The sequence below is a fragment of the Mobula birostris genome, chromosome 5, assembly GCF_030028105.1.
Source record: "Mobula birostris isolate sMobBir1 chromosome 5, sMobBir1.hap1, whole genome shotgun sequence".
In the NCBI taxonomy this organism is placed as follows: Eukaryota; Metazoa; Chordata; class Chondrichthyes; order Myliobatiformes; family Myliobatidae; genus Mobula; species Mobula birostris.
Window position 1 is genome coordinate 197,037,077 of NC_092374.1, and position 24,295 is coordinate 197,061,371.

General features: G+C 47.0%; 1 protein-coding gene across 1 annotated transcript; it reads right to left on the minus strand.

The window, feature by feature from the left end:
• Positions 1–2,509: 2,509 nt before the first annotated feature.
• LOC140198455 (valine--tRNA ligase-like) lies at positions 2,510–24,287 on the minus strand. Its single transcript, XM_072259539.1, has 13 exons — positions 24,158–24,287; positions 22,272–22,417; positions 22,056–22,146; positions 21,014–21,119; positions 20,061–20,131; positions 17,669–17,794; positions 16,755–16,859; positions 15,060–15,128; positions 13,683–13,761; positions 11,659–11,786; positions 6,122–6,277; positions 4,953–5,159; positions 2,510–2,566 (listed from the first exon to the last, which is right to left on the minus strand). Exons 2-13 carry the CDS (start codon positions 22,352–22,354, stop codon positions 2,510–2,512), a joined length of 1,278 nt encoding a protein of 425 aa, XP_072115640.1. The 5' UTR covers positions 22,355–22,417; positions 24,158–24,287.
• Positions 24,288–24,295: the final 8 nt, after the last annotated feature.

Consider the following 24,295-nt stretch of genomic DNA (forward strand, 5'->3'; position numbering starts at 1 on the left):
GGGAACAGTGGCTGACAAAACACATGAGGCAACTCGTCAAGAGGAAGAAGGAAGCATATGTTAGATATAAGAAGCAGGAGGGGCTCATGATAAATATAGGGTAGCCAGGAAGGCGCTTAAGAAAGGACTTAGGAGAGCTCGAAGGGAGCATGAGAAGGCCTAGGCATGTAGGATTAAGGAGAACCCCAAGGTGTTCTATGCGTATATGAAGAACAGAAGGATGACAAGAATGAAGGTGGGGCCGCTAAACGATGAAGAAGGCAACATGTGCCTGGAGGCGGAGGAGGTTGCAGAGGTCCGAAATGAATACTTTGCTTCAGTATTCACAAGTGAAAAGGACCTTCATCAGGGTGAGGTTGAAATAGAACAGGTCTGTGTGCTGGACAATGTGGAGATTAAGGAAGAAGTAGTGTTGGATCTTCTTAAAAACATCAAGATTGATAAGTCCCCAGGGCCAGAAGTGATATACCACAGGTCGCTGTGGGAGGTGACAGAAGAGATCGCTGGAGCAGTAGCTATGATCTTTGAACCCTCTTTGGCTGCAGCGGAGGTGCCAGAGGACTGGAGAATGGCAAATGTAGTTCCCTTCTTTCAGAAACGTAATAGGGAGAATACTGGGAACTATAGACTGGTGAGTCTTACATCAGTGGTCTGCAAACTATTGGAAAGGATTCTTAAGAATAGGATCTACGAGCACTTGGAGAAGTACAGTCTACTCAAGGATAGTCAACATGGCTTTGTGAAGGGAAGGTCATGCCTCACGAGCCTAATTGAGTTTTTTGAAGAGGTAACAAAAGAAGTTGATGAGGGTAGGGCAGTAGGTGTGGTCTACATGGATTTTAGCATGGCATTTGACAAGGTCCCCCACGAGAAACTCATCCAGAAAGTCGTGAGGTATGGGATTATGGGATCAGTGGAACCTTGGCTGTTTAGATAAAAAAATTGGCTTAAAGGAAGAAAGCAGAGGGTAGTAGTGGAAGGAAAATATTCTGCCTGGAGGTCGGTGACTCGTGGAGTGCAGCTAGGATCTGTCCTGGGACCCCTGCTCTTTGTGATTATTTTAAATGACCTGGATGAAGAGGCAGAAGGATGGGTGAGTAAGTTTGAGGATGACACAAAGATTGGAGGAGCTGTAGGCTGTTGAAGGTTACAACAGGATACAGACAGGATGAAGAGTTGGGCAGAAAAGTGGTAGATGGAGTTCAATCCGGATAAGTGTGAGGTGATGCATTTCGGAGGGACAAACCAGAAGGCTGAGTACAGGGTTAATGGTTGGTTACTTGAGAGTGTGGATGAACAGAGAGACCTTGGGGTTCAAGTTCATACATCCCTCAAGGTCACTGCACAGGTTGATAGGATAGTTAAGAAGGCCTATGGGATGTTAGGCTTCATTAATAGGGGGATTGAGTTCAACAGTAGAGAGGTCATGTTGCAACTCTATAAATCTCTGGTGAGACCACATGCAGAGTATTGTGTTCAGTTCTGATCACCTTATTATAGGAAGGATGTGGAAGCTATGGAGAGGGTGCAGAGGAGATTGACCAGGATGTTGCCTGGATTGGAAAACAAGTCTTATGAGGCAAAGTTGGCAGAGCTGGGACTTTTCTCCGTTGGAGCGTAGAAGGATGAGAGGGGACTTGATAGAGATCTACAAGATTATGAGAGGCATAGATAGGGTGGATAGCCAGTACCTGTTTCCCAGGGCACGAATAGCAAACACCAGAGGGCATATGTACAAAGTTAAAGGAGGGAAGTTTAGGGGAGACATCAAGGGTAAGTTTTTTTTTTTTACACAGAGGCTTGTGGGTGCCTGGAATGACTTGCCAGGGATGGTGGAGGCTAAAACATTAGGGGTAATTAAGAGCCTCTTGGACAGGCTCATGGATGAAAGAAAAATAGAGGGTTAGGGGTAGAGTGGGCTTAGTACTTTTTTTAAGGAATTATATGGGTTGGCACAACATCGAGGGCCAAAGGGCCTGTACTGTGCTGTAGTATTCTAGTGTCTAGTGTCTAGACTCATTTCCATATATGTTGCCTGATCTGCTGTGTTCCTCCAGCATTTTGGGCATGTTGTCACATTTCCAGCATCTGCACATTTTCCCTTGTTTGCCAGTAGCATTATACAGCTAACTTTTTTAATTTGTGACATAAATGCATCTTATAATTTGTCGATTTATTTGTGGTAATATTACTTTAGTGTTGTGTGTGAGTTACACGTACTATGCTGTGCACCCTGGTCAGAGAAATGTTGTTTCATTTGGCTGTATATGTGTACATTTGAAATGACAATAAACTTGAACTTACACTTCCCCTCCCTCATCGTAAAACTGTCTCTTGGTTTGTTTGACATAAGTAAACCTCTTCTCGTGACTACCATCAGGAAGGAGGCACAGAAGTCTGAAGACGTACACTCAACATTTTAGGAACAGCTTCTTCCCCTGTCTTTCTGCTCTTGTATCTTATAGTCATATCAGATTTCCAAACCGACAATGAACACATGAACCATACCTCAGTATTTCGAGCAACATGCACAAATTTCTGGAGAACTCAGTATGTCAGGCAGCATCTATGGAAGAGAAAAGATCCTGATGTAGTGTCTCAGTCTGAAATGTTGACTGTGTATTCTTCTCCATGGATGCTGACTGCAAGGGCGTATCTACGGAAAGTAGCGTCCCTGGCAAGCACTGAAATTGCACCCCTGTCCAAACATCTGACACCCATCTTTTAGATAACTTTACCATAATATCAGCTCAAAAATACGAGTCAAATTCGTTAACCTTTTAATTAACAAATTATGGCACTCCATGAAAATTATAACTGCACCTTCCTTGCTTTCACTGATGCTAATTGGTCTATGATGTGATCAAAGTCAGTTTTTTCAGTTTCTTCTCTTTCTGCACTGAGCAGAGCAAGATCACAGAGTCTGCCTTGACCTATAGAGACTCTCAAATATGAAAGTATTAGTTTTAACTTGCTGAACTATCTCTCACAGCTGGCGGTGGAAAATGCGATGGTTACCATTATCTGAATAGCAATGCGAAGACTGGGGAAGATTCTCTCATCTCCATACTGAACAATAAATTCAAGAAGCTCTTCAGGTCTTGGTATTTTCATGTTGACCTGCCTCGATAGCAACATTCTGCAATCCAAAATTTCTTCATATAGCTGCTGTCCGTCAACATCAGAGCTGTACAATTCTCCCAAATTTTCGCACTTCTTCTTCAGGTCATTACTGTTGGCGTCGTAACACACTCCCTCAACATCGGGACGGAAACCAAACTTGGTGTCAGTGCCGTGCAAACGAGCGAACCTTTCGTCCATTTCTTTGTGAAGACGGTTGAGTGTTCCCTTCATGACTGTTTACATTTCCTCCTTAGCTGTTAACCCAGCATCTCTCGAGTTCTCATCAGCCATTCGTTTCTTTCGTCTCTGATGTCTTTCAACTTCAATATTCCATTCTTGACAGAGACCGACTCCTTCTTCGAGTGACTCACTGACCAACACTTCTCTTTCATCATAAAAATGACCTCGGCGGGCTTTCAAATCCAGGGCGGCATCATGGAAGCTCATGCTAGGATCCTGCAGCCTCTTTTGAATACGGTCAATGCGAATGAGTACTTTGTTCCAAAATCCTAGCAAAATCAGAAAATCGTAACTCAACATGCGGTTGTACAGCTGCCTTGTGTCACTTCTTGTTTCACTGGTCTTGTTTTCATTGTCTATCATGTTCTGAAGAACTTGAAGCATCTCCTCAAGGTACTTGTTGACGGGCTTCACTGCTTCTGTCCTTGCACTCCACCTGGTTTCAGACTCCGGCTTAACAACCACAGGCACAGTGTTTTTGAGTTTTTCCCAGCGCTGTATTGAATGAGAGAAAAACACGTGGACAGCTTCGTCCAAAAAATGTGACCGTCATTGTATCCTGCTTGGCAGCATGTACACCCACCAAGTTGAGTGAGTGATTGTCGCAATTCACAAACACCGCCAGGTTGTTATTCTCACTTATTCTTTGACGAACACCACTTCTGTGTCCAGCCATCACAGCAGCATTGTCATAGCACTGTGACCAACTATCTTGTAGCTCCATTTCATCCTTCTCTAGCTGTTTCAAGATGTCTTCAACCAAGCTCTCTGCATCCTTCTGGCTTATCTGGATAAAACCAAGGAAAGACTCTCTAACACGGACTGTTTTCCTCTCAAAATCAACTTCCACATACCTCACTACTTCTGACATCTGCTCACGGTGTGCCTGAACATGAGTCGAGTCGAACGTGAGACCATAGTACTTGGCTTTACGAGTGCTTCTCAGTAAACTCTGGCGAACAGTGGATGCCACCATGTGGATGAATTCATTCTGGACACCCGGTGAAAGATAAGACGTGGATCCAGGATGAGTTTCCAAATGAGTGAGGTGTTCTTTTATGTCAGGGTCAAAGATGGCCAGTAGTTTCAGTAAGCCAAGGAAATTTCCCACATTGGAGTCATCGTCTAGCTGAAGCGACTCCCTGTGTCCTCACAAAGCCAGGTTCTGAGTCGCAAGGAACTTTATGCAGTGAAGGATTCTCGTCAAGATATCACGCCATTTCTGCTTTTCCTTCTCAATCTGTGACTGAAATACCGCGTGAATAACTCCACGGTTTCCAGCTTTATCCCTTTCCATTTCATTCCACTGTGTGAAGCATTCCCGATGATTCTTGGCATTTTCATGAACACTAAACCTTTCAGGTGCTTTGTGTTTAGGTGTTCTATTTTGCTCATTTTTCGCACTATTTATTTATTTTTTATAGATATTTCTTATTGTAACTCAGTAATTTTTATGTCTCGCTCTGTATGTATTGCTGCCACAAAGCAACACATTTCACGATAGACGTCAGTGGTAATAAACCTGATTCTGATTACCGGTAACTTGCGAGAACTACAGCGAGCAAATACACACACCGACACACACATACCTCATCACACTCGGGGTACGAGGTCACGGTGATACTCGGCGGGTCCTGAGCACGTCGCCTTGGCAACCTTTGGTACAACTCCTCGGTGATGAAAGGCATGAAGGGGCTCAGAAGGCGGAGGGCCACGTCCAGGCAGGTGTACAGTGTATTCCTGGCGACACGGGCAGCATTCTCCTCCGTGCCCGCGAACACAGGCTTCAAACATTCCTGAACAAAAATATGATCAACCTCTCAGGCACAAGACCAACTCGCACTTACGAGGACTTTATAATCAGCAAGGGAGAGAAAAAGTACCACGGGGCAGCGGCAAACAAAGCCCAACTGGGGTTCAGGGACTTGGGTGGGGCTTGAGGCTGGAGCCAGAACCCGGACCGGATCTAGTATCTGCTGAACGAACTGGACAGTGTGACTGGAACGTGGGCCACAGAACGAACCCAGAGCCTGTACCAGACCAGAGCATGCAGCTGGCGATGGGGTCTCGACCGAATCTGGGAGCCAGCACCTGCAGCTGGAGCAGGAAATGGAGCCCAAATCTGGAGTAGAGAGGACAACTGGAGCAGGGGGCCTGGAGAGTAGACCGGACTGCGGCCCAGAGTAGACTGGATCCCGGACTGCAGCATACAGGTGGAGGAGGGCCCGGACAGTAGAATGGAGCCTGGATCCAGAATGGAATGTGTATCTGGAGCTAGGGCCCAGAACATGGACCATGACTGGGATCTGGATTGAAGTGTCCAGCCGGAGCCCGGACCCCAGAGTGCAGCGTGCAGCTGGAGCCTGGAGCGTGGATCAGACCTGGATCCGGACCTGAGCGTGCATCTGGAGCCCGGAGCGTGGATCAGACCTGGATCCGGACCCGGGCGTGCAGCTGGAGCGCGGAGCGCGGATCAGACCTGGATCCGGACCTGAGTGTGCAGCTGGAGCTGCGGCCCAGACCGGAGATGGGACCTGGGACCTGGGACAGGAGCCACTGAGCAAAGCAAGGGATCTATTTCAGTTCATTTCAAAAGCTGAACAAAGCTCACCGGTTTCTATTCCCCAATCAAGGGCCACACTGAAAAACTCATTATTCTGCTTTGTAAAACATTAAAAGTAATGAAATAAAACACATTTGCTGCCACATTAACCAGATATCTAATGAGGACATTGTGACGGGTCAGTTGGGAACTCACCAGGTAGACATTAGACAGCTCATACAGCCAGAAGTTGTAGATGGCAGTGGTGACCTCCGGGAAGTCGTACTGCTTGAAGCTGCGGTCGCAGGTCTCCACCGCGTGGCTGAGGCGGCTCAGGATCCAGCGGTCCATCAGACTCTCCTGCGACGAGCGCTGTGCAGGGAGGGAGAAGGGGGAGAACACAGGGGCGGATGGGCAAGACAGGAGAAAGAATGAGTCAGAGAGTCCCTATCTGCCCAGCCTCTGCCACCTCCCAAAACAATCCCAGCTCTCCAATCCCATTCCGAGATTCCACACTGCAGGAATTTATATCTTTAATCCACATCCAGAAGTAAACTCAGGATATGACTTTCACAGTGAATGACATGGTCCTGGCGAGTGTTCTGGACCGGAGGGACTAAGGAATACAAGTATATCAGACCATAAGATATAGGAGCAGAATTAGTCCATTCGGCCCATCGAGTCTGCTCCGCCATCTTATCATGCCTGATCCAATTTTCCTCTCAGCACCAATCTCCTGCCTTCCTCCCACCCCCCATATCCCTTCATGCCTGACCAATCAGGAATCTATCAACTGCTGCCTTAAATAAAGTCTTGACCTCCACAGCTACCTGCAGCAACGAATTCCACAGATTCACCACTCTCTGGCTGAAGAAATTCCTCTTCATCTCCATTCCGAGACTGCGTCTTCTGGTCTTAGACTCCCCCCACCATAAGAAGCGTCCTCTCCCTATCCACTCTATCAAGGCCTTTCAGCATTCGATAGGTTTCGACAAGGTAGGCCAAAGCCAGCATGGTTTCCTGAAAGGAAAATCCTGCTTGATAAACCTACTGCAATGCTTTGAGGAAATTACAAGCAGGGTAGACAAAGGAGATGCAGTACATGGTGTACTTGGATTTTCAGAAGGCCTTTTGACAAGGTGTCGCATATGAGGCTGCTTAGAAAGAGCAGAGCCCATTGAATTACAGGGAAGTTACTAACCTGCGTGGAACGTTGGCTGGTGAGCAGAAAACAGAGAATGGGAATAAAGGGATCCTATTCTGGCTGGCTGCCGGTTACCAGTGGAGTTCCACAGGGGTCGCTGCTGGGACTGCTGCTTTTTACCATGTATGTCAATACTTTGGACTACGGTATTAATGGATTTGTGGCTAAATTTGCCAATGATACAAAGATAGGTGGAGGAGCGGGTAGTGTTGAGGAAACAGAGAACCTGCAGGGAGACTTAGATAGTTTAAGGGAATGGGCATAGAAGTGGCAAATGAAATACAATGTTGGAAAGTCTACGGTCATGCACTTTGGTGGAAGAAATAAACGGGCAGACCATTATTTAGATGGGGAGAGAATTCAAAATGCAGAGATGCAAAAGGACTTGGGAGTCCTTGTGTAAGATACCCTAAAGGTTAACCTCCAGGTTGAGTCAGTGGTGAAGAAGGTGAATGTAATGTTGGCATTCATTTCTAGAGGGATAGAATATAAGAGCAGGGATGTGATGTTCAGGCTCTGTAAGGTACTCGTGAGACCACACTTGGGAGTATTGTGTGCAGTTTTGGGCTCTTTATTTTATAAAGGATATACTGACATTGGAGAGGGTTCAGAGAAGATTCACGAGAATGATTCCAGGAATGAAAGAGTTACTGTATGAGGAACATCTGGCAACTCTTGGGCTGTATTCCCTGGAGTTCAGGAGAATTAAAAGGGGGATCTCATAGAAACATTTCGAATGTAAAAAGGCCTCAACAGATTAGATATGGCAAAGTTATTTCCCATGGTTGTGGAGTCTAGGACAAGAGGGCACGACTTCAGCGTTGAAGGACATCCTTTTAGAACTGAGATGCGGAGAAATTGCTTTAGGTACAGGGTGGTAAATCAGTGGGATTTGTTGCCACGAGCTGCTGTGGAGGCCAAGTCATTGGGTGTATTTAGGGCAGAGATATATAGGTTCTTGATTAGCCAGGGCATCAAAGGGTATGGGGTGAAGGCAGGGGAGTGGGGATAACTGGAAGAATTGGATCAGCCCATGATTGAATGGTGGGGCAGACTCAATGGGCCGAATAGCCTACTTCTGCTCCTATATGGTCTTATGGTTTCATTGCGGTTACCCCTCATTCTTCTGAATTTCAGAGAATACAGGCCTTGAGCAATCAAACACTTTTCAGAGGACAAGCAGTTTAATCCTGGAATCATTTTCAAGAACCTCCTTTGAACCCTCTCCAGCGTCAGCACATCCTTTCTAAGATAAGGGGCCCAAAACTGCTCACAATACCCCAAGTGAGGCCTCACCAGTGCTTTATAAAGTCTCAACATTACATCCTTCCTTTATATTCTAATCATCGTGAAGTGAATGCTGATATCACCAGACTGAACCTACAAATTAACCTTTGGGGAACCCTGCACGAGAACCCCCAAGTCCCTTGGCAGCTCAGTTTCGTTTTTTTTTAATTTTCTCTCCATTTAGAACATAGTCAACCCTATCACTTCTTCTACCAGAGTGCATGACCATACACTTCTCGACACTGCATTCCATCAGCCATTTCTTTGCCCATTCTCCCAATCTGTCTGTCCTTCTGTATCCTCTTTACTTCCTCAAACTACCTACCCCTCCACCTATCTTCATATCATCTGCAAACTTTGCAATAAAGCCATTAATTCCATCATCCAAATCATTGATATATATCACGTAAAAAGAATCGGTTCCAATACAGACCCCTGTGGAACACCACTAGTCACCGCAGGCAGCTCGAAAAGGCTCTATTTATTCCCACTCTTTGCCTCCTGCCAGTCAGCCACTGCTTTATCCATGATAAAATCTTTCCTGTAATACCACGGGCTTGTAGCTTGTTAAGCAGCCTCATGTGCGGCACCTTATCAAAGGCCTTCTGAAAATCCAAGTACACAACATCAACCAATTCTCCTTTGTCTATCCTGCTTATTATTTCTTCAAAAACTTCCAACAAATTTGTCTGGCAAGATTTTCCCTTGAGGAAATCATGCTGACTATGGCCTATTTTATGATGTGCCTCCAACTATCCTGAAACCACTTCCTTAACAATCGACTCCAACACCTTCCCAACCAGTGAGGTCAGACTAACTGGCCTATAGTTCCATTTCTTCTGCCTCTCTCCCTTCTTGAAGAGTGGAGAGACATTCGCAATTTTCCAGTCTTTCGGAACCATTCCAGAATCTATCGAGTCTTGGAAGATCATTATTAATGTCTCCACAGTCTCTTCAGCCACCTCTCTCAGAACCCTGAGGTGTGCACCATCTGGTCCAGGTGACTTACCTACCTTCGAATCCTTCAGTTTCCCCAAGTACTTTCTGCCTAACTTCTCATACTTAATCTGCCTAACTTCTCATACTTATGACCCCTGACACCTGGAACTTACAGCAAATTGCTATTGTCTTCCACAGTGAAGACTGATGCAAAATACTTAATTCAGTTCACTCGCCATTTCATTGTCCCCCGTTACTACCTCTCTAGCATCCATTTCCAGCGGTCAGATAGCCACTCTTGCCCCTCTTTTACACTTTATGTGTCTGAAGAAACTTTTGGTATCCTCTTCAATACTGCTGGCAAGCTTACTTTCATATCCCATCTTTACATTCTTAATGACGTCTTTAGTTGCCTTCTATTGGTATATTTAAAAGCTTTCTGATCTTCTAAATTGGCACTAATTTCTGCACTACAGTATTATATCCCCTCTCCCTGGCTTTGAGTGCAGAAGTCGGGATGCTGTGTTACAGTCGTACAAGACACTGGTGAGGCTGCATTTGGAATATTGCGCACAGTCTTGGTCAAACAGCTATAGGTAAGATGTTACTAAATGGGAAGGAGTGCCCAGACAATTTACAAGGATGTTGCAACGATCTGGGGACCTGTGTTATAGATATAGCTTTGGCAGGATTGGATTCAATTCCTTGGAGCCTTGGAGACTAAGAGGTGATCTTAAGGAGGTGTATAAAATCTTGAAAGGGATAGGTAGGTCCAATCTACATAGTGTTTTCTCCAGGGGGGGGGAAGAGATCATCGGAGCACAGGCTTAGTGTGAGAGGAAAGAGGTTTAATGAGAAATTAAAGCACAACTTTAAAAAAAAAACCTCAAAGGGTAGGAATGATTTGCCAGAAGTGATTAACTTCATAAGTTCAAAGTAAATTTGTCATCAAAGTACACATCTTTGATCATGTACAGCATTGAGGAGGCAGGGACAATTACACATTTCAAGGTTGTATAATTTATACATTCTTTGATAATGAATGAATCTCAGATGTTTTATAGCTGGAAGTCTAGTGGGACAGTTGCATGAACGGGAAAGGTTTAGAGCAGGCGTACCCAACGTTTTTATGCCATGGACTCCTGCCATGAAAAGAGGGGTCTGCGGACCCTGGCTGGGAACTCCTGGTTTAGGGGGATGTGGACCCACAATGGAAATGAATGGGCATCTTGGTTGGCATGGAACAGATGGGCCAAAGGGATGTCCATGCCACATGACTCAAAGAAATCCTTTTATTGTCTTCTGCATTTCCCCTTGAGAGGTGATACGGGGCACCAGGTATTTTTAGAGGCCATTTTAAGAGTCAACCACAGTGATATGGGTCACATATTGACCATCCTGGATCAGGACAGCAGGTTTCCTTCCTGAGGACATCTGGCCAACTCATTGAGTCATGCCAACTCACAAGTGTTCCCATCACCCCATGGGTGTTCCCTGTATCCTGGTCATATCAGCTGTTCCCATTTAAAAGGCTCTTGGACAGGCACTTGGATGAAAGTGAAGTGGAGGTCTATGTGGGAGGGAAGGGTTAGATTGATCTTGGGGTAGATTAAAGAGCCGGAACAACCTCGTGAACTGAATGGCCAGTATGGTGCTGTAATGCTCTTTGTTTTTAATCAACATCCATGAGTCAATTTTGTCCTTGAGTCGGAAAATACATAAAAATCACTAGATATGACAATCATGCCTCTACAGTATTGTAATGGACCGCAACAACAAACACACAAAGTGCATTTATTATCAACGAATGTATAAATTAAACAACCTTGAGATTTGGTTGCCTACAGGCAGTCACAAAGCAAGGAACCCAAAAGAACCCAAATAAATAAATAAGACCAACCCCTATTGCCCACAGAGCAAGAGATAAGACTGACAAGACCAATTATTAGAAGGGCAGAGCGAAGGGAGGACACGAGTTCTGCCTTTCACTAGATGTACACATGTATCTACCTGTATGTATGCTAGATTTTCAAATTTAATAATCTTACAGGAGTTTGATCATATATAGGGGTGTCCACAACCCAGGGAGAGACTGAAGAGGAACAGGCACTTTTTTTAGGCAAGTGGATGGAAAAAAATGGAGGGCTCTGGGGATAGAAGAGTTAGATTGATCCTGGACTAGGCTATAGAGTTGGCACAACATCATAGGCCAAAGGGCTGTCCGGTGCTGTACTGTTCTATGTTCACTGTCTCATGACGTCCCAATGCAGTCACAGCCAATAAAACACTGGGGGGGGGGGGAGAGGTGGTCCCCGTCACCTACCTGGGCAGAGGCCTCTGGAGCAAAGTTCTGTCCGAGTCCACGGATGGCAAACTTGGTGGCGTTCCACAACTTGTTACAGAAGTGCCGGTAGCCGAGGACACGGTTAACATCCAGGTTGATGTCCCGGCCTGTCGGCACAAACGGGAGAGGTCTCACCATGGAATCACAGAAGGGTTACAACACAGGTGGTTATTTGGCCCATCAAATCTGTGCCAGACCCAGGCAAGAGTAATCCAACTCCTTCCTCTTGTTGGATTAGAGTATAAACTTGTTATTTTCTTGTAGCTTAACTTTCTCTATGGTTGCTTCATTTCTTAATATAACAATTTATTTGTGTGTTATTCATGTTGAGTGAATTTTCAGTTGTTGTAGTATAGCAGACTCTGTATCTTTCTAGAAGGTTGTCTGCAGCCTATAGCATATACATGAAAACGAGTAATTGATAGGCTATTTCTTATCACTGGAATGTGGTTTATCTATCTTGCTTATAGAAATCAATCACAACTTTTTTCCTCTTGGCTTTTCTTCATCCTTTGATCTTAAAACATTCTAAGAGCTGGATTATTGAGACTGGAGATGTTGTAATCTGCATCAACAGACAATATGTTTCAGGAACTCAGTGGATCAAGCAGCGTCTCGGGGGCGGGCAGGAGTCGGGGGGTTAGAATAGACCATCGAGATGCTTTTGAGTGTGGTTCTCATGCAATGCCACAACCCAGAATGTCAACAGGTCCTTTCCTCCCACAGATGCTGCTCCATCACTGAGTTTCTCTGGCAGATTGTCCACCAGAGTCTGGCATCTGCAGTCTCTGTGTTCCAAACATTGGCGATCCTTTTGAACACTGCCCCCACCCTCGACAGTCCCCATCCAAATTACCCCTGCTTTCCACTCGTCACTTTTGACCAGCTTGGTACGGCAACTGCTCGGCCCGTGACCACAAGGAACCGCAGAGAGTTGTGGACACAGCTCAGCACATCACAGAAATTTCTCATGCCTTGGAAAAGAAGCCAACGTCATCAAAGACCCCGCTCACCTCAGACCATCACACTTATTAAAAATTTACTGAGATACATTGTGCAGTAGGCCCTACAACCCCTTCAAGCCACGTTGCCCAGCAACGTCTGACTTATCTCTAGGCTAACCACAGGACAATGTACAGTGACCAATTAACCCACCAACCAGTACGCCTTTGGACTGTGGGAGGAAACTGGAGCACCTGGAGGAAACCCACACGGACACGGCGAGAACGTACAAACTCCTTACAGACAGCAGCAGGATATGAACCCGGGTCACTGGTTCTGCAAAGCATTGTGCTACTAGAGTACCATTCAACCTCACCCATCCTATCGTGCAGACGATACAAAAGCTTGAAAGCATGTAAGACCAGACTCTGGGACAGCCTGTGTCCCACTGTTACCACAGCCTTGAATGGACCTCTTGTACAATAAAGGTGCACCCTTCATCTCACAACCTACCTCATCATGACCCTTGGACCTCATTGCCTTCGAACTGAATGGACAACGTGTAAAACAAAAGCTTATCACTCTTCGCTGCTACAGGTGACAAGAGTAAATAAATTCCAGTTCATCTCCATTCATAACCTCTGGTTCCACCAATGATATTTTACCTTCTCATTGTCTGAGTGATCCATTTCTGCTGGTTTGGCAACCCAGTTACGGGGTATGTAACATAAGGTATATGGATGAGAGGGATATGGAGAACTGTTGTCCAAGTGTAGGTTGATTGGAATAGGAAGACAAGGCCGGTCCAGACCAGATGGGCCAAAGGGCCTGTACCTGAGCCGTCGTGATCTATCATTTCCCTTCCATCTCAGAGCCCCATGTCTTGAGAACACCAGCTTTTCCCAACGTCAGCTGGCTAAACTGCCCTGAAACTAACTGGGATCAGTCCTCTAAAGTTCTTCCGCGCCGTTGCTGGTTGGCCGGCTGCCCCAATGACCCACTTCATGTTCCTGTCCCACTGACTCCTGCCCCCCAGAGCCACTGTTCCCCAGCCTGGTTACCTTGAGACGTGTAAGCACACAGAGCGAATCTCAAGGCATCCGTCCCACATTCTGGAATCCCATTCGGATAATCTGATTTCTGACAGGGAAAATGCAGAAGAGATGGAGATCAAACACGGAGGCTCAAACAACTGGATGGCAAAAGCAAGCTCATGAAAGACTCACATTTACAATTTACATTGTCGTTCTTGGACTTGAGCCAACAAAATATTATGAAAGTCGCTCTAATCAGGCATGGTCTTTTCCCAATCTGTGCACAGTAACATCTGAGTACATGGCTGGTCAGTTTCTCTCAGCATCACCCTGTCCCACACAGAAAGAGGCAGTGTACTTTTCCCAAATTAATGGTCACCACTGTTCCAGAGACAAATTACAGCTTGCTTCAATATGTCCCAATGCTCTCAGAAACCTCTGCCCTGTTGTGTGCTTTATCTGCCTGGAATTCCCAACTGAGAATTCCCCATCTTCTCCTGGAACATTCACCACCGACAAGAAGTCTAAGAATTTAGACCATAAGATTAGGCCATTCAGCCCATCAAGTCTGCTTCACCATCTGATCATGGCTGATTTATTTTCCCTCTCAACCCCATTCTCCTGCCTTCTCACTGTAACCTTTGATGCTCCTGTTAATCAAGAACCGATCAACCTCCATTTTAAATATACCCAGTGACAGCTGTCTGTGGCAATGAATTCCACAGACCCACCGCCCCCTGGCTAAAGAAATTCTTCCTCATCTCTGTTCCAAAGAGGGCGTCCTTCTATCCTGAGACTGTACCCTCTGGTCTTTGACCTCCCGACTACAGGAAACATCCACTCCATGTCCACTCTATCTAGACCTTTCAATATTTGATGGGCTTCAATGAGGATCTCCCCTCATTCTTCTAAACTCCAGTGAGTACACACCCAGAATCATCAGACTCTCCTCACATTTTAACCGTTTCATTCCTAGAATCATTCTCATGAACCTCCTCTGGACCCTCTCCAATGTCAGTACATCCTTTATTAAATAAGGAGCTCAAAGCTGCTCACAACACTCAAAGTGTGGTCTGTCCAATGCCTTATACAGCCTCAACATTACATCCTTGTTTTTATATTCTAGTCCTCCTGAAATGAATGGCAACATTGCATTTGCCTTCTTTACCTGAGAGTCAACCTGAAAGTTAACCTTCAGGGAATCCTACACAAGATCTCTAGTCTCTTTGTACCTCTAATTTTTGAATTTGCTCCCCCCCCATTTACACCTTTATTCCTTCTACCAAAGTGCACGACCATGCAGTTCCCTGCACTGTATTGAATCTGCTTTGCATCACTGAGTGGGGAGGCCACTCAGCCCCTCCACATCTACTGGAACAGGGGACACGTAAACACCACACTGACCTGACCAGCCTTGGCTCGCTCGATCTCGGTCGGCTCCAGGTTGCTCTCCAGCAGCTGAGTGTGAAGACCCTGCAGGAAGGGAAAGCGGTGAGAAACCATCACAGGCATCTTCCATCACCACTCACGAAAGAACGTGACAGCCACAGGCTCCCTAAACACAAGAGATTCTGCGGATGCCAGAAATCCTGAGCAACACACACACACACACACACACACACACACACACACACAAAAAATGTCGGTGGAAGTCAGCGGGTCAGGTGCCATCTATGGAGGTGAATGAACACTTTGTGTGTGCTGCCCAAACTCAGTATGGAATTCTCTGTGGGAAAATAGTCCTTCCCTCCTCTCGTTCCCACCGACATCAGACATTCACCAGTAACCAACGACCTGCTGGAGGAACTCCAGTCTGTGGGGCAGGAGTGAGACTCCCTGATCTGCTGAGGTCCTCCAGCAGGTTGGGTGTTGCTCCAGATTCCAGCAGCTTGAGTTGGGTGTTGCTCCAGATTCCAGCAGCTCGAGTTGGGTGTCTCCATTTTCTCACTGGTCCTCACATACACACACTATTGAGAGGACCAAAGGCTGAGCCCAACACCTTGATGCAATCATGTAGCAGGCACCCCAATGGCTCGACTTCACTCCAAGTCTGAGGACATTTGGTACGTCACCAAGGACACTCACAGACTTCTAGAGACGCTCCATTGAGAGCATTCCGACTGGTTGCATCCTGGCCTGATCTGGAGAAGACAGTGTGCACGACGGAAAGAGGCTGCACGGGGTTGTAAGCTCAGCCAGTTCCACCACAGGCACAACCCTCCCGGACATCGAGGACATCTTCAAGAGGCGGTGGCTCAACAAGGTGCCATTCAGCACTACGGACCCTCACCGTCCAGGACAAGCCCTCTTCTCATAAAACCATCGGAGATGAGGTACAGGAGCCTGAAAACACACACTCAACGACCCATGATCAGTTTCTTCCCCTCCACCATCGGGGTTTCTGGACACGACCTTGTTACTCATGCTCTATGCATTATTTATTTATTTACAGACCTTTATGTGTTTGCACTGTATGGAACCCTTCATTAGAAATGAGTGAGTGAGAAAGAATTTCATTTCAAGTTACAGAGAAGGTGATGAGAGGGAAGGATAGGACAAAAGGAATACCCCTGATGGAAGTAAAGCCGAGGTTGATAGGTTGAAGTTTCTTGATAGGTAAGGGTGTCAGAGGTTACAGGGAGAAGGCAGAAGAATGGGATTCAGAAGGAAAATAAATCAGCCTTGATTGAATGGTGAAGCAGACTCGATGCACTGAAAGTCTAAATCTGCTCCTACAGTACCAGACAAAAGTTGTAGACACACACAGACACACACAACAAAGATGAGTGCTGCCTCGCAGTGGGAAGATGTTAATGGAGAGGGAGAAGCTGTGGTAACAATCACAGCAGACGAGCTGGTTCTGATGTAGATGGGCAGCAAGATAGTCACACACCCTCACTGATCTCCATTGGTTGATACCTGCTGCATTCCTCCAGCATCTTGTTTTTCTTTGTTCAGTTTCCAGCACCTACAGACACTTGTGTTCAGTACTTGTGTTCAGAAACTAATCTGCCTCCCTAGATCGACCCAACCCCCACACACCAGTTTGTCGGTATACAAACACCAAAGTGCTAAAGGCATGGCCTCTCCCAACCTCACCTCCAGCGAGATGCCCGTGATCACATCCAGGGGATCGATGACGTTGCCCAGGGACTTGCTCATCTTTCGACCGTGGGCATCGCGGACGATGGCATGGAGGTAGACCTGAGTGAGCGAAGGAAAAATCCTGTCAGAACAAATGAACGGGGGTGGGGGGGGGGTCTCGGCTGAAGATGCGTCTCTGAGCAAGACTTATTCCTTACAATGCAAGGGCTCAGGGACAAAGGACACACGAACCTTAACACCACTTTGAAACATCCCTGCTCGTAAACATAACGACAAGGTAACAGAGCAGTTAGTGTTACACAGTTATTCTACCAGCAAACTGGGTTCAATTCCCACTGCTGTCTGCAGGGAGTCTGTAGATTCTCCCTGTGACCTCACGGGTTTCGTCCGTGTGATCCGGTTTCCTCCCGCAATCCAAACACGTAGAGGGTCAGTAGGTGAGTTGGTCATATGGGTATGATGGTGTGGACAAGCTCGCTGGGCTGGAAGGGCCTGTTACCATGCTGTATCTCCAAACTTACAAGCATTTACAAGCAGAGGTAAGGAGGTTATGGTGCCGAACAACAACTCCTTCGCCTGCATCTTCGAAAACAGCTCTATTTCCATCTTCCATCTATTTTTCCCTTTCAGGGTTCTTTTGAAGACTGTGACCTGGAGTTACACGTTGACTACCATTCTTTCCAATTGTGCTCTTCCTTGTATAATTTAAAGATTATTTGTTTTTTTTAAATTTGTGAATGCTGCATATCTGATGCTGTTTGCCTCTGCTGGTCAGATAAGATTTTCATTGCACCTGTACACACGTGTACATATCACAATGAACTTGACTTTGACCTCAGCACTCCATCCCCTACAGGCCGTGCCGCGAGCCCGCAGCCCCTGCCAGTAACTTTCAGTGCTAACGTCACCTCTTTGAATGGAAGCTTCCCGGTCAGCTTCAGTCCCAACATCACCATCCGGGCTACCCAGAAGAAGAGGATGTCGTGACCCGTCTCGAGCAGCGTGCCTGGGTAGAAGACTTTCAAGTCCTCCGTCTGCAGAAGGAAATTACGTTCATTAATTTCACGAGGCAAATCTATGGCACGGGGTCTCACCTCTTTTCTACAGTCATAGTCATACTTTATTGATCCTGGGGGAAACTGGTTTTCGTTACAGTTGCACCATAAATAATAAACAGTAATAAAACCATAGATAGTTAAATAGTAATATGTAAATTATGCCAGGAAATAAGTCCAGGACCAGCCTATCGGCTCAGGGTGTCTGACTCTCCAAGGGAGGAGTTGTAAAGTTTGATGGCCACAGGCAGGAATGACTTCCTATGACGCTCTATGTTGCATCTCCGTGGAATGAGTCTCTGGCTGAATGTACTCCTGTGCCCAACCAGTACATTATGTAGTGGATGGGAGACATTGTCCAAGACGGCATGCAACTTGGACAGCATCCTCTTTTCAAACACCACCGTCAGAGAGTCCAGTTCCATCCCCACAACATCACTGGCCTTAGGAATGAGTTTGTTGATTCTGCTGGTGTCTGCTACCCTCAGCCTGCTGCCCCAGCACACAACAGCAAACATGATAGCACTGGCCACCACAGACTCGTAGAACATCTTCAGCATCGTCCGGCAGATGTTAAAGGACCTCAGTCTCCTCGGGAAATAGAGACAGCTCTGACCCTTCTTGTAGACAGCCTCAGTGTTCTTTGACCAGAGGAACACTGTATCTATTTATGCAATGGATCAAGACCATTAAGCAAGGGGACAACGGATCCCAGGTTGGGAACCCCTGATCTATGAGAAGGGAAAAGGCCATTCACACCCACTGGGTTATACTCCTCTGGTGTACTGCCAATAACTTCCACAAGAGGAAACAGAAATTCAGCATGACCCCATTGACCATCACCAATTTATGGACAGAAAGCATGCTATCCAAATGCATCATGGCTCGGGATGGCAACTGCTCTGCCCATGACTGCGAGAAACTGCAGAGTCGTGGACACAGCTCAGTCAGTACGTCACAAAAACCAACCTCCACTCCACGGACCCTGTCTCTACAACCTCAGTAAAGCAGTAAGTCTAATCAAAGACAAACAAGAGGAAATCCAAGGAACAGACACAAAATGCTGGAGGAGCTCAGAAGACCAGGCAGTACCTGTGGAAAAGAGGACAGTCAATGTTTCAGGCCAAGACGTCGACTGTACTCTTTTCCATCGATGCTGCCTGGTCTGCTGAGATCCTCCAGCATTTTGTGAGGGTAATCAAAGACCCCACCCACTCCAGACCTTCTCTACTCTCCCCTCTTCCACCGGCAAAGATAAAGTCTGAAAGCACGGACCACCAGACTCAAGGACCAAAAGACCATAAGCCATACGAGCAGAATTCGGCCATTTGGCCCATCAAGTCTGCTCTGCCATTCAACTACAGCTCATATATTTTCCCTCGAAAAACCATTTTCCTACCTTCTCCCCATAACCTTCGGAGCCCTTATTAATTAAGTACGTATCACACACCACTTTAAACATACTCAATGAATTGGCCTCCACAGCCTTTTGCGGCGACGAATTCCACAGCTGAACCACCTTCTGGCTAAAGCAATTCCTCATCTGTGTTCTAAAGGGACACCCTCGTACTCCGAGGCTGTGCCCTCTGATCTGAGACTCCCCCGACGAACAGAAACACCCTCTTTACATCACAGAGGGACAGCCTTGTACTCCGAGGCTGTGCCCTCTGGTCTGAGACTCCCCCGACTATTGGAAACACCCTCTCTGCATCCACTCTATCTATGCCTTTCAATATTCAATTGGTTTCAAGAAGATCCCACCCACCACCACCCCTCCCCCTGCAATTTCAAGCCAAGAGCCATCAAATTCCCCTCATACATTAACCATTTAATTCCCAGAATCATTCTCATAAACCTCCTCTGGACCATCTCCAATCTTTTCTCAGATAGGAGCCCACAAGTAAGGCCTGGCCAATGCCTTATAAAGCCTCATCATTACATCCTTCCTTTTAAATGCTAGTCCTCTTGAAATGAATGATAACACTGCATCTGCCTTCCTTACTGCCAACTCAACTGGCAAAAGTCAACGTTCTGGGAATCATGCACTGGGACTCCAAGTCCCTTTGCACCTCCAATTTATGAATTTGCTCCCCATTTAGAAAATAATCTACACCTTTATTCATTCTTCCAAAGCGCATGACTTGAAGTGATCCGTGCACAAAGAGACTGCTGCTCTCTGCCACCTTCACGGCTCCCCTCCACACTCATGCTCCCCGAGTTTCTGACGGAGTGAATCCTGACTCACCTCATCCGGCCAACCGAAGATGGAGAAGGGGAAGAGGCCAGAGGAGAACCAGGTGTCCAACACGTCCTCATCTGTTGGACAAAGAGACTGGGTAAGGACCAGGCAGACAGACACCAGCTCACCCGAACAGGAATCGCGTGGCGCTGAAAGGATTTGACCCACTGCTCCGTGCAGGGGTTGACCAGCCATCCAGCTTGCTTTGCTACTTCCCCCCTCCCATTCAATGCACCTTCAGTGCTCCCAACGGGAGATTCTCTGCTCTCCGGGAGAAGGAGATTCCCTCTCCCCCCTCCACCAAGTTCCTCACCGGAATCACCGGTGACAGTGTCACATTCAAAGCTCCCCTCACAGCTGCTCTCTGCATCAGCAACCGAGCATGCAGGAAGCACATCCTGCAGGCCAGCACACAAAGGCACCCATGCACCAAGGAGGAGGCATCCATCACAAAGGACCCTCACCATCTGGGACATGCCCTCTTCTCATTACCACCGTCAGAGAGGAGGGACATGAGTCGGAGACCCACACTCACATCTTCCACTCTACCATCAAATTTCTGATCGGAATGGTCCATGAACCCTTGAACACTGCCTCACCGTTCCTCGATTGCACTATTTATTAATTTACAGTAATTTTTATGTTTTCACTCTACTACTGCCACAACAAATTTTACAGCGTATATCAGTGACAAGAAACTTGATTCTGACGTGACCTTCCACGCTCAAAGTGTACCCCACACACACACACACACACACACACACACACACGAGTGCCACCGAAACCTCTTGTTTCTACACTTTATTTCCTGCACCCTTTCCACTACTGGTGACGTACACGTTTATAAAACCTGCTCCCCCCACTCCCCCAGCTCGATCAACCATCAAGAAAACATCCCACACACCACATGCACCCAACACACTGCTTCTGGTAAAGACCGGGTCACCCTGCAGACTCACCCTGTCGGAGTGAGATCAACTCGGGAGAGACGTTGAACCTCTTGGCTGCCTTCTGCCTGGCAACCTCCGCGGTGCGGCCGCTCACCCAGTAGTGACCATCGGCGTCCTGGACGAGCAAGGACAAGGGGGATTTAAACTGAGCTGCGACGCCCTCAGAAAGAGGAGACTTGATTCTCCAGCCAGTTAGACCCACCAATCATTACGTTGCCTCAACTCCATCCAACCAATCAACACAGTTGAGGCATCGTCTCAACTGCACCCACCCAATCAGCTCGACTGACACGCCCCCTCCCTTCCATCCACCCAATCGGCAAGGCCAATACGTTGTCTCAACATTGTCCACCCAATCAACATGGCCGAAACATCGCCCCGACTCCAACAAAGGACATGTGCAAATGCCGCAAGTAGATTTTGTTGATTTCACCGATCAAAACGCTGAGAGGGGTTGATACGTTGAGGTGGAATGTGGAGGTGAGCGAGTGTTCAGCGCCGACTACCTGCCTCTTGCTCACTGCTGTGACAGACCTCTCGTTGCTGCTGGATACAGTGTGTGTGTGTGTGACGGCCGACTGCTCACTGATTCTGATCTCCCTCTCTCTCCCTCGATGCCATCAGACAATGTTATTGAGCGCCTGCGGTTTATGGAATAGACTGTGGACTGTTTCAGTCCTACGTTTTTTTACATTCTGTGTTTTCGCCCGTTCCTTCTTGTTGATGTTTGGAGCAATTTGTTAGTTTTTTATGTGTGGTGGTGGAGTTGGGTTTTGGGGTTTGATGTTCCTGTTGCCATTTGCACGATTTTTTTCATGGGGGGGGTTTGATCATGTTGCCACTTGCAAGGTTTGTTTTTTCTTTGTGTGTGGTGCTGGTGGGGGTTGTGGGGGTGTTGGTGCTCATCTTTGAACGACGACCATGGTTTCGTGACTATCTGGGGAAGACGAATCTCAGAGATGTATACTGCATACATACTCTGATAATAAATGAACCTTTGAACCTTTCAGAAGCTTTAGATGAGACAGGTCAGCACATGCAAGGGGCTTACCTCTCCAGCAGGGACTGCGGGATCATTGACAGTCACAAAGTACGCCGGCGTCTGATGTCGCCACCACAGCTGCCGAGAGATGCACCAGTCTCTGCGGAGAAAGCAGGCCACAGGCATCAGCACTGAGGGAACTGATAGAGGGGGGTAGAGGGGGGTAAAGGGGGGAGCCTGGAGCTGGGCAGTTCACTGGCACAGTGGGTAGAACAGCTGACTCACAGCTCCAGGTTCGATCCTGACCTCTGGCACTGTCTGTGTGGACTCTGCAAGTTCTCCCTGTGGCTTTCCTCAAGGTGGTCCATTTTCCTCCCAGATCCCAAAGACAGGCACTGCCCCTGGAGCGATTCTCACGACTCTACTCATCCCTAACAAAAAAGGATGAACAAATAAGAACAAAATGAGAGAAACCTACCAAATACCAAACCTCGCCCAAGCCTGATGAGCCAACGCCACTATAGACACTGGCTGCTCGCCACACCACACTCACACAGACACACACACACCTAGGCTGAGGCACAGAAAACATTACCCACTGCCTCCCCATCACGATTCCCGGCCTTCCATCAAACACTCCAAAACCTGATCCTCCTTCAGACTCTACCCAGCCCCTCAATCACGATGCAGCCTCCCTTTGACCCTCTCTCCTACAACCCCACATCCTGCTTCGTCCTCCTGCGTTCCCCTACAGACCACTCACTCCCACTCCACCCTTTGAGTGTTGGCACTCCCCCTCCTCTCTCACCCCAGCTCCATGCACTCCTCAACCCCAGTCCTTTCCGCTCACTCCCTCTCCAGCCCTGTGAACCCAACTCCATTTGCAAAAAGGCCCCCACCTGGGAGTGAAGGGTCAAAGGTCTTCACACACTCCTCCCATTGTGGATTTTGTTCTGCCTGTCTGACTCTCAGACTCCAGCGCCTCATTGTCTTCATCTGGGATAGGGAGTTGTCTATCCCAGCAAGTGAAGACAGACTCCAGCGGATTGAGCGGATGAGACCAATGGAAGGTCCAACGGTCAAGAAGACGGTCTCGGCAAGCATCGTGGAACGTGTAGAGCAGGACAAGACACAGGAGACGTCCTGGTCATCCACTGCGCCTAGTCCCGTCTCCAGCCGTCTGGAAACTGTCTTACCACAGGATCCAGATGAGAATTGGGAAGAGAGTGTGAGGCTGACGCTGCACAACTCTCCCTCACTTAAATCCAAATCACACGCTAGTCTCAACACCATCATAATGGTGTCAACGTCCTCATCGACGTCGAGAACAGACGAACACAAAGTCTTCATCTGGGAATGTGGAACACGGGATTATGACAGGATAACTGTTCCAAAAACAATTTCAATGGATTGTCAGGACTGGCAGCTCAGTGTTGTGGAGTACAGGTGCGAGAGGTGTGATAGAAATGGAGGCCAGAGAGGATGGGGAGTCACAATGTCAGTTCAGGAGAACAGCACCGAAGAGTTTAGAGGGATATTCCTGGGGGAATGTGCAATTTGGCTACGTTGGTGAACATTGGAACAATTTTCACCACAGTGCATGGGAGTGCATCCAGTGAGACTATATTGATTGAAGTTATAAATAACAGGGGCATAATCACTTTGTTGGACTTTAATAATAGGAACTCAACAGTCAGTGGGAATTATGAGAGCCCAAATGTAGAGAGATTGCAGATCCTGGTTGGAATATTAAAATTGCAATAAGAGGTGATTTCAACAATGTTAGTATTGACTGGGATATCATTGTGTTGAGGGATTTGACAGAACGGATTTTGTAAAATGTGTTCCTGATTGTTTTGACAAGATATATGCAGATAGTTTGACGAGAGAAGGGAGTACACTTAACCACCTCACGATAAGTGTGACTGGGAAAGTGGTTAACATGTCAGTGCAGAAGTACTTTGTCCCAGTGAGCATCATTCAATTAGTTTTAAAATAATTATGTAAAAAATAGACCAGTGCTGAATCTATATCTATCTGGAAAGCTGAGAAGTCTCAGAACTTCTCTCTCTGTCTCTGATACACACACACACACACACACACACACACACCATGCAAACTCAGGCATTTACCTTTATCCAAGCCTTGTCTTCACTTACACCCAGACTCACCTGATCCTCCCTCAACCTTGGTCCAGGGTGCCATGGTAGCGTACTGGTTGGCACAATACTCTACACTACCAGTGGCCCGGGTTCAATTCCTGCTGCTGCCTGTGAGAAGTTTGTATCTTCTCTCCATGACTGTGTCCG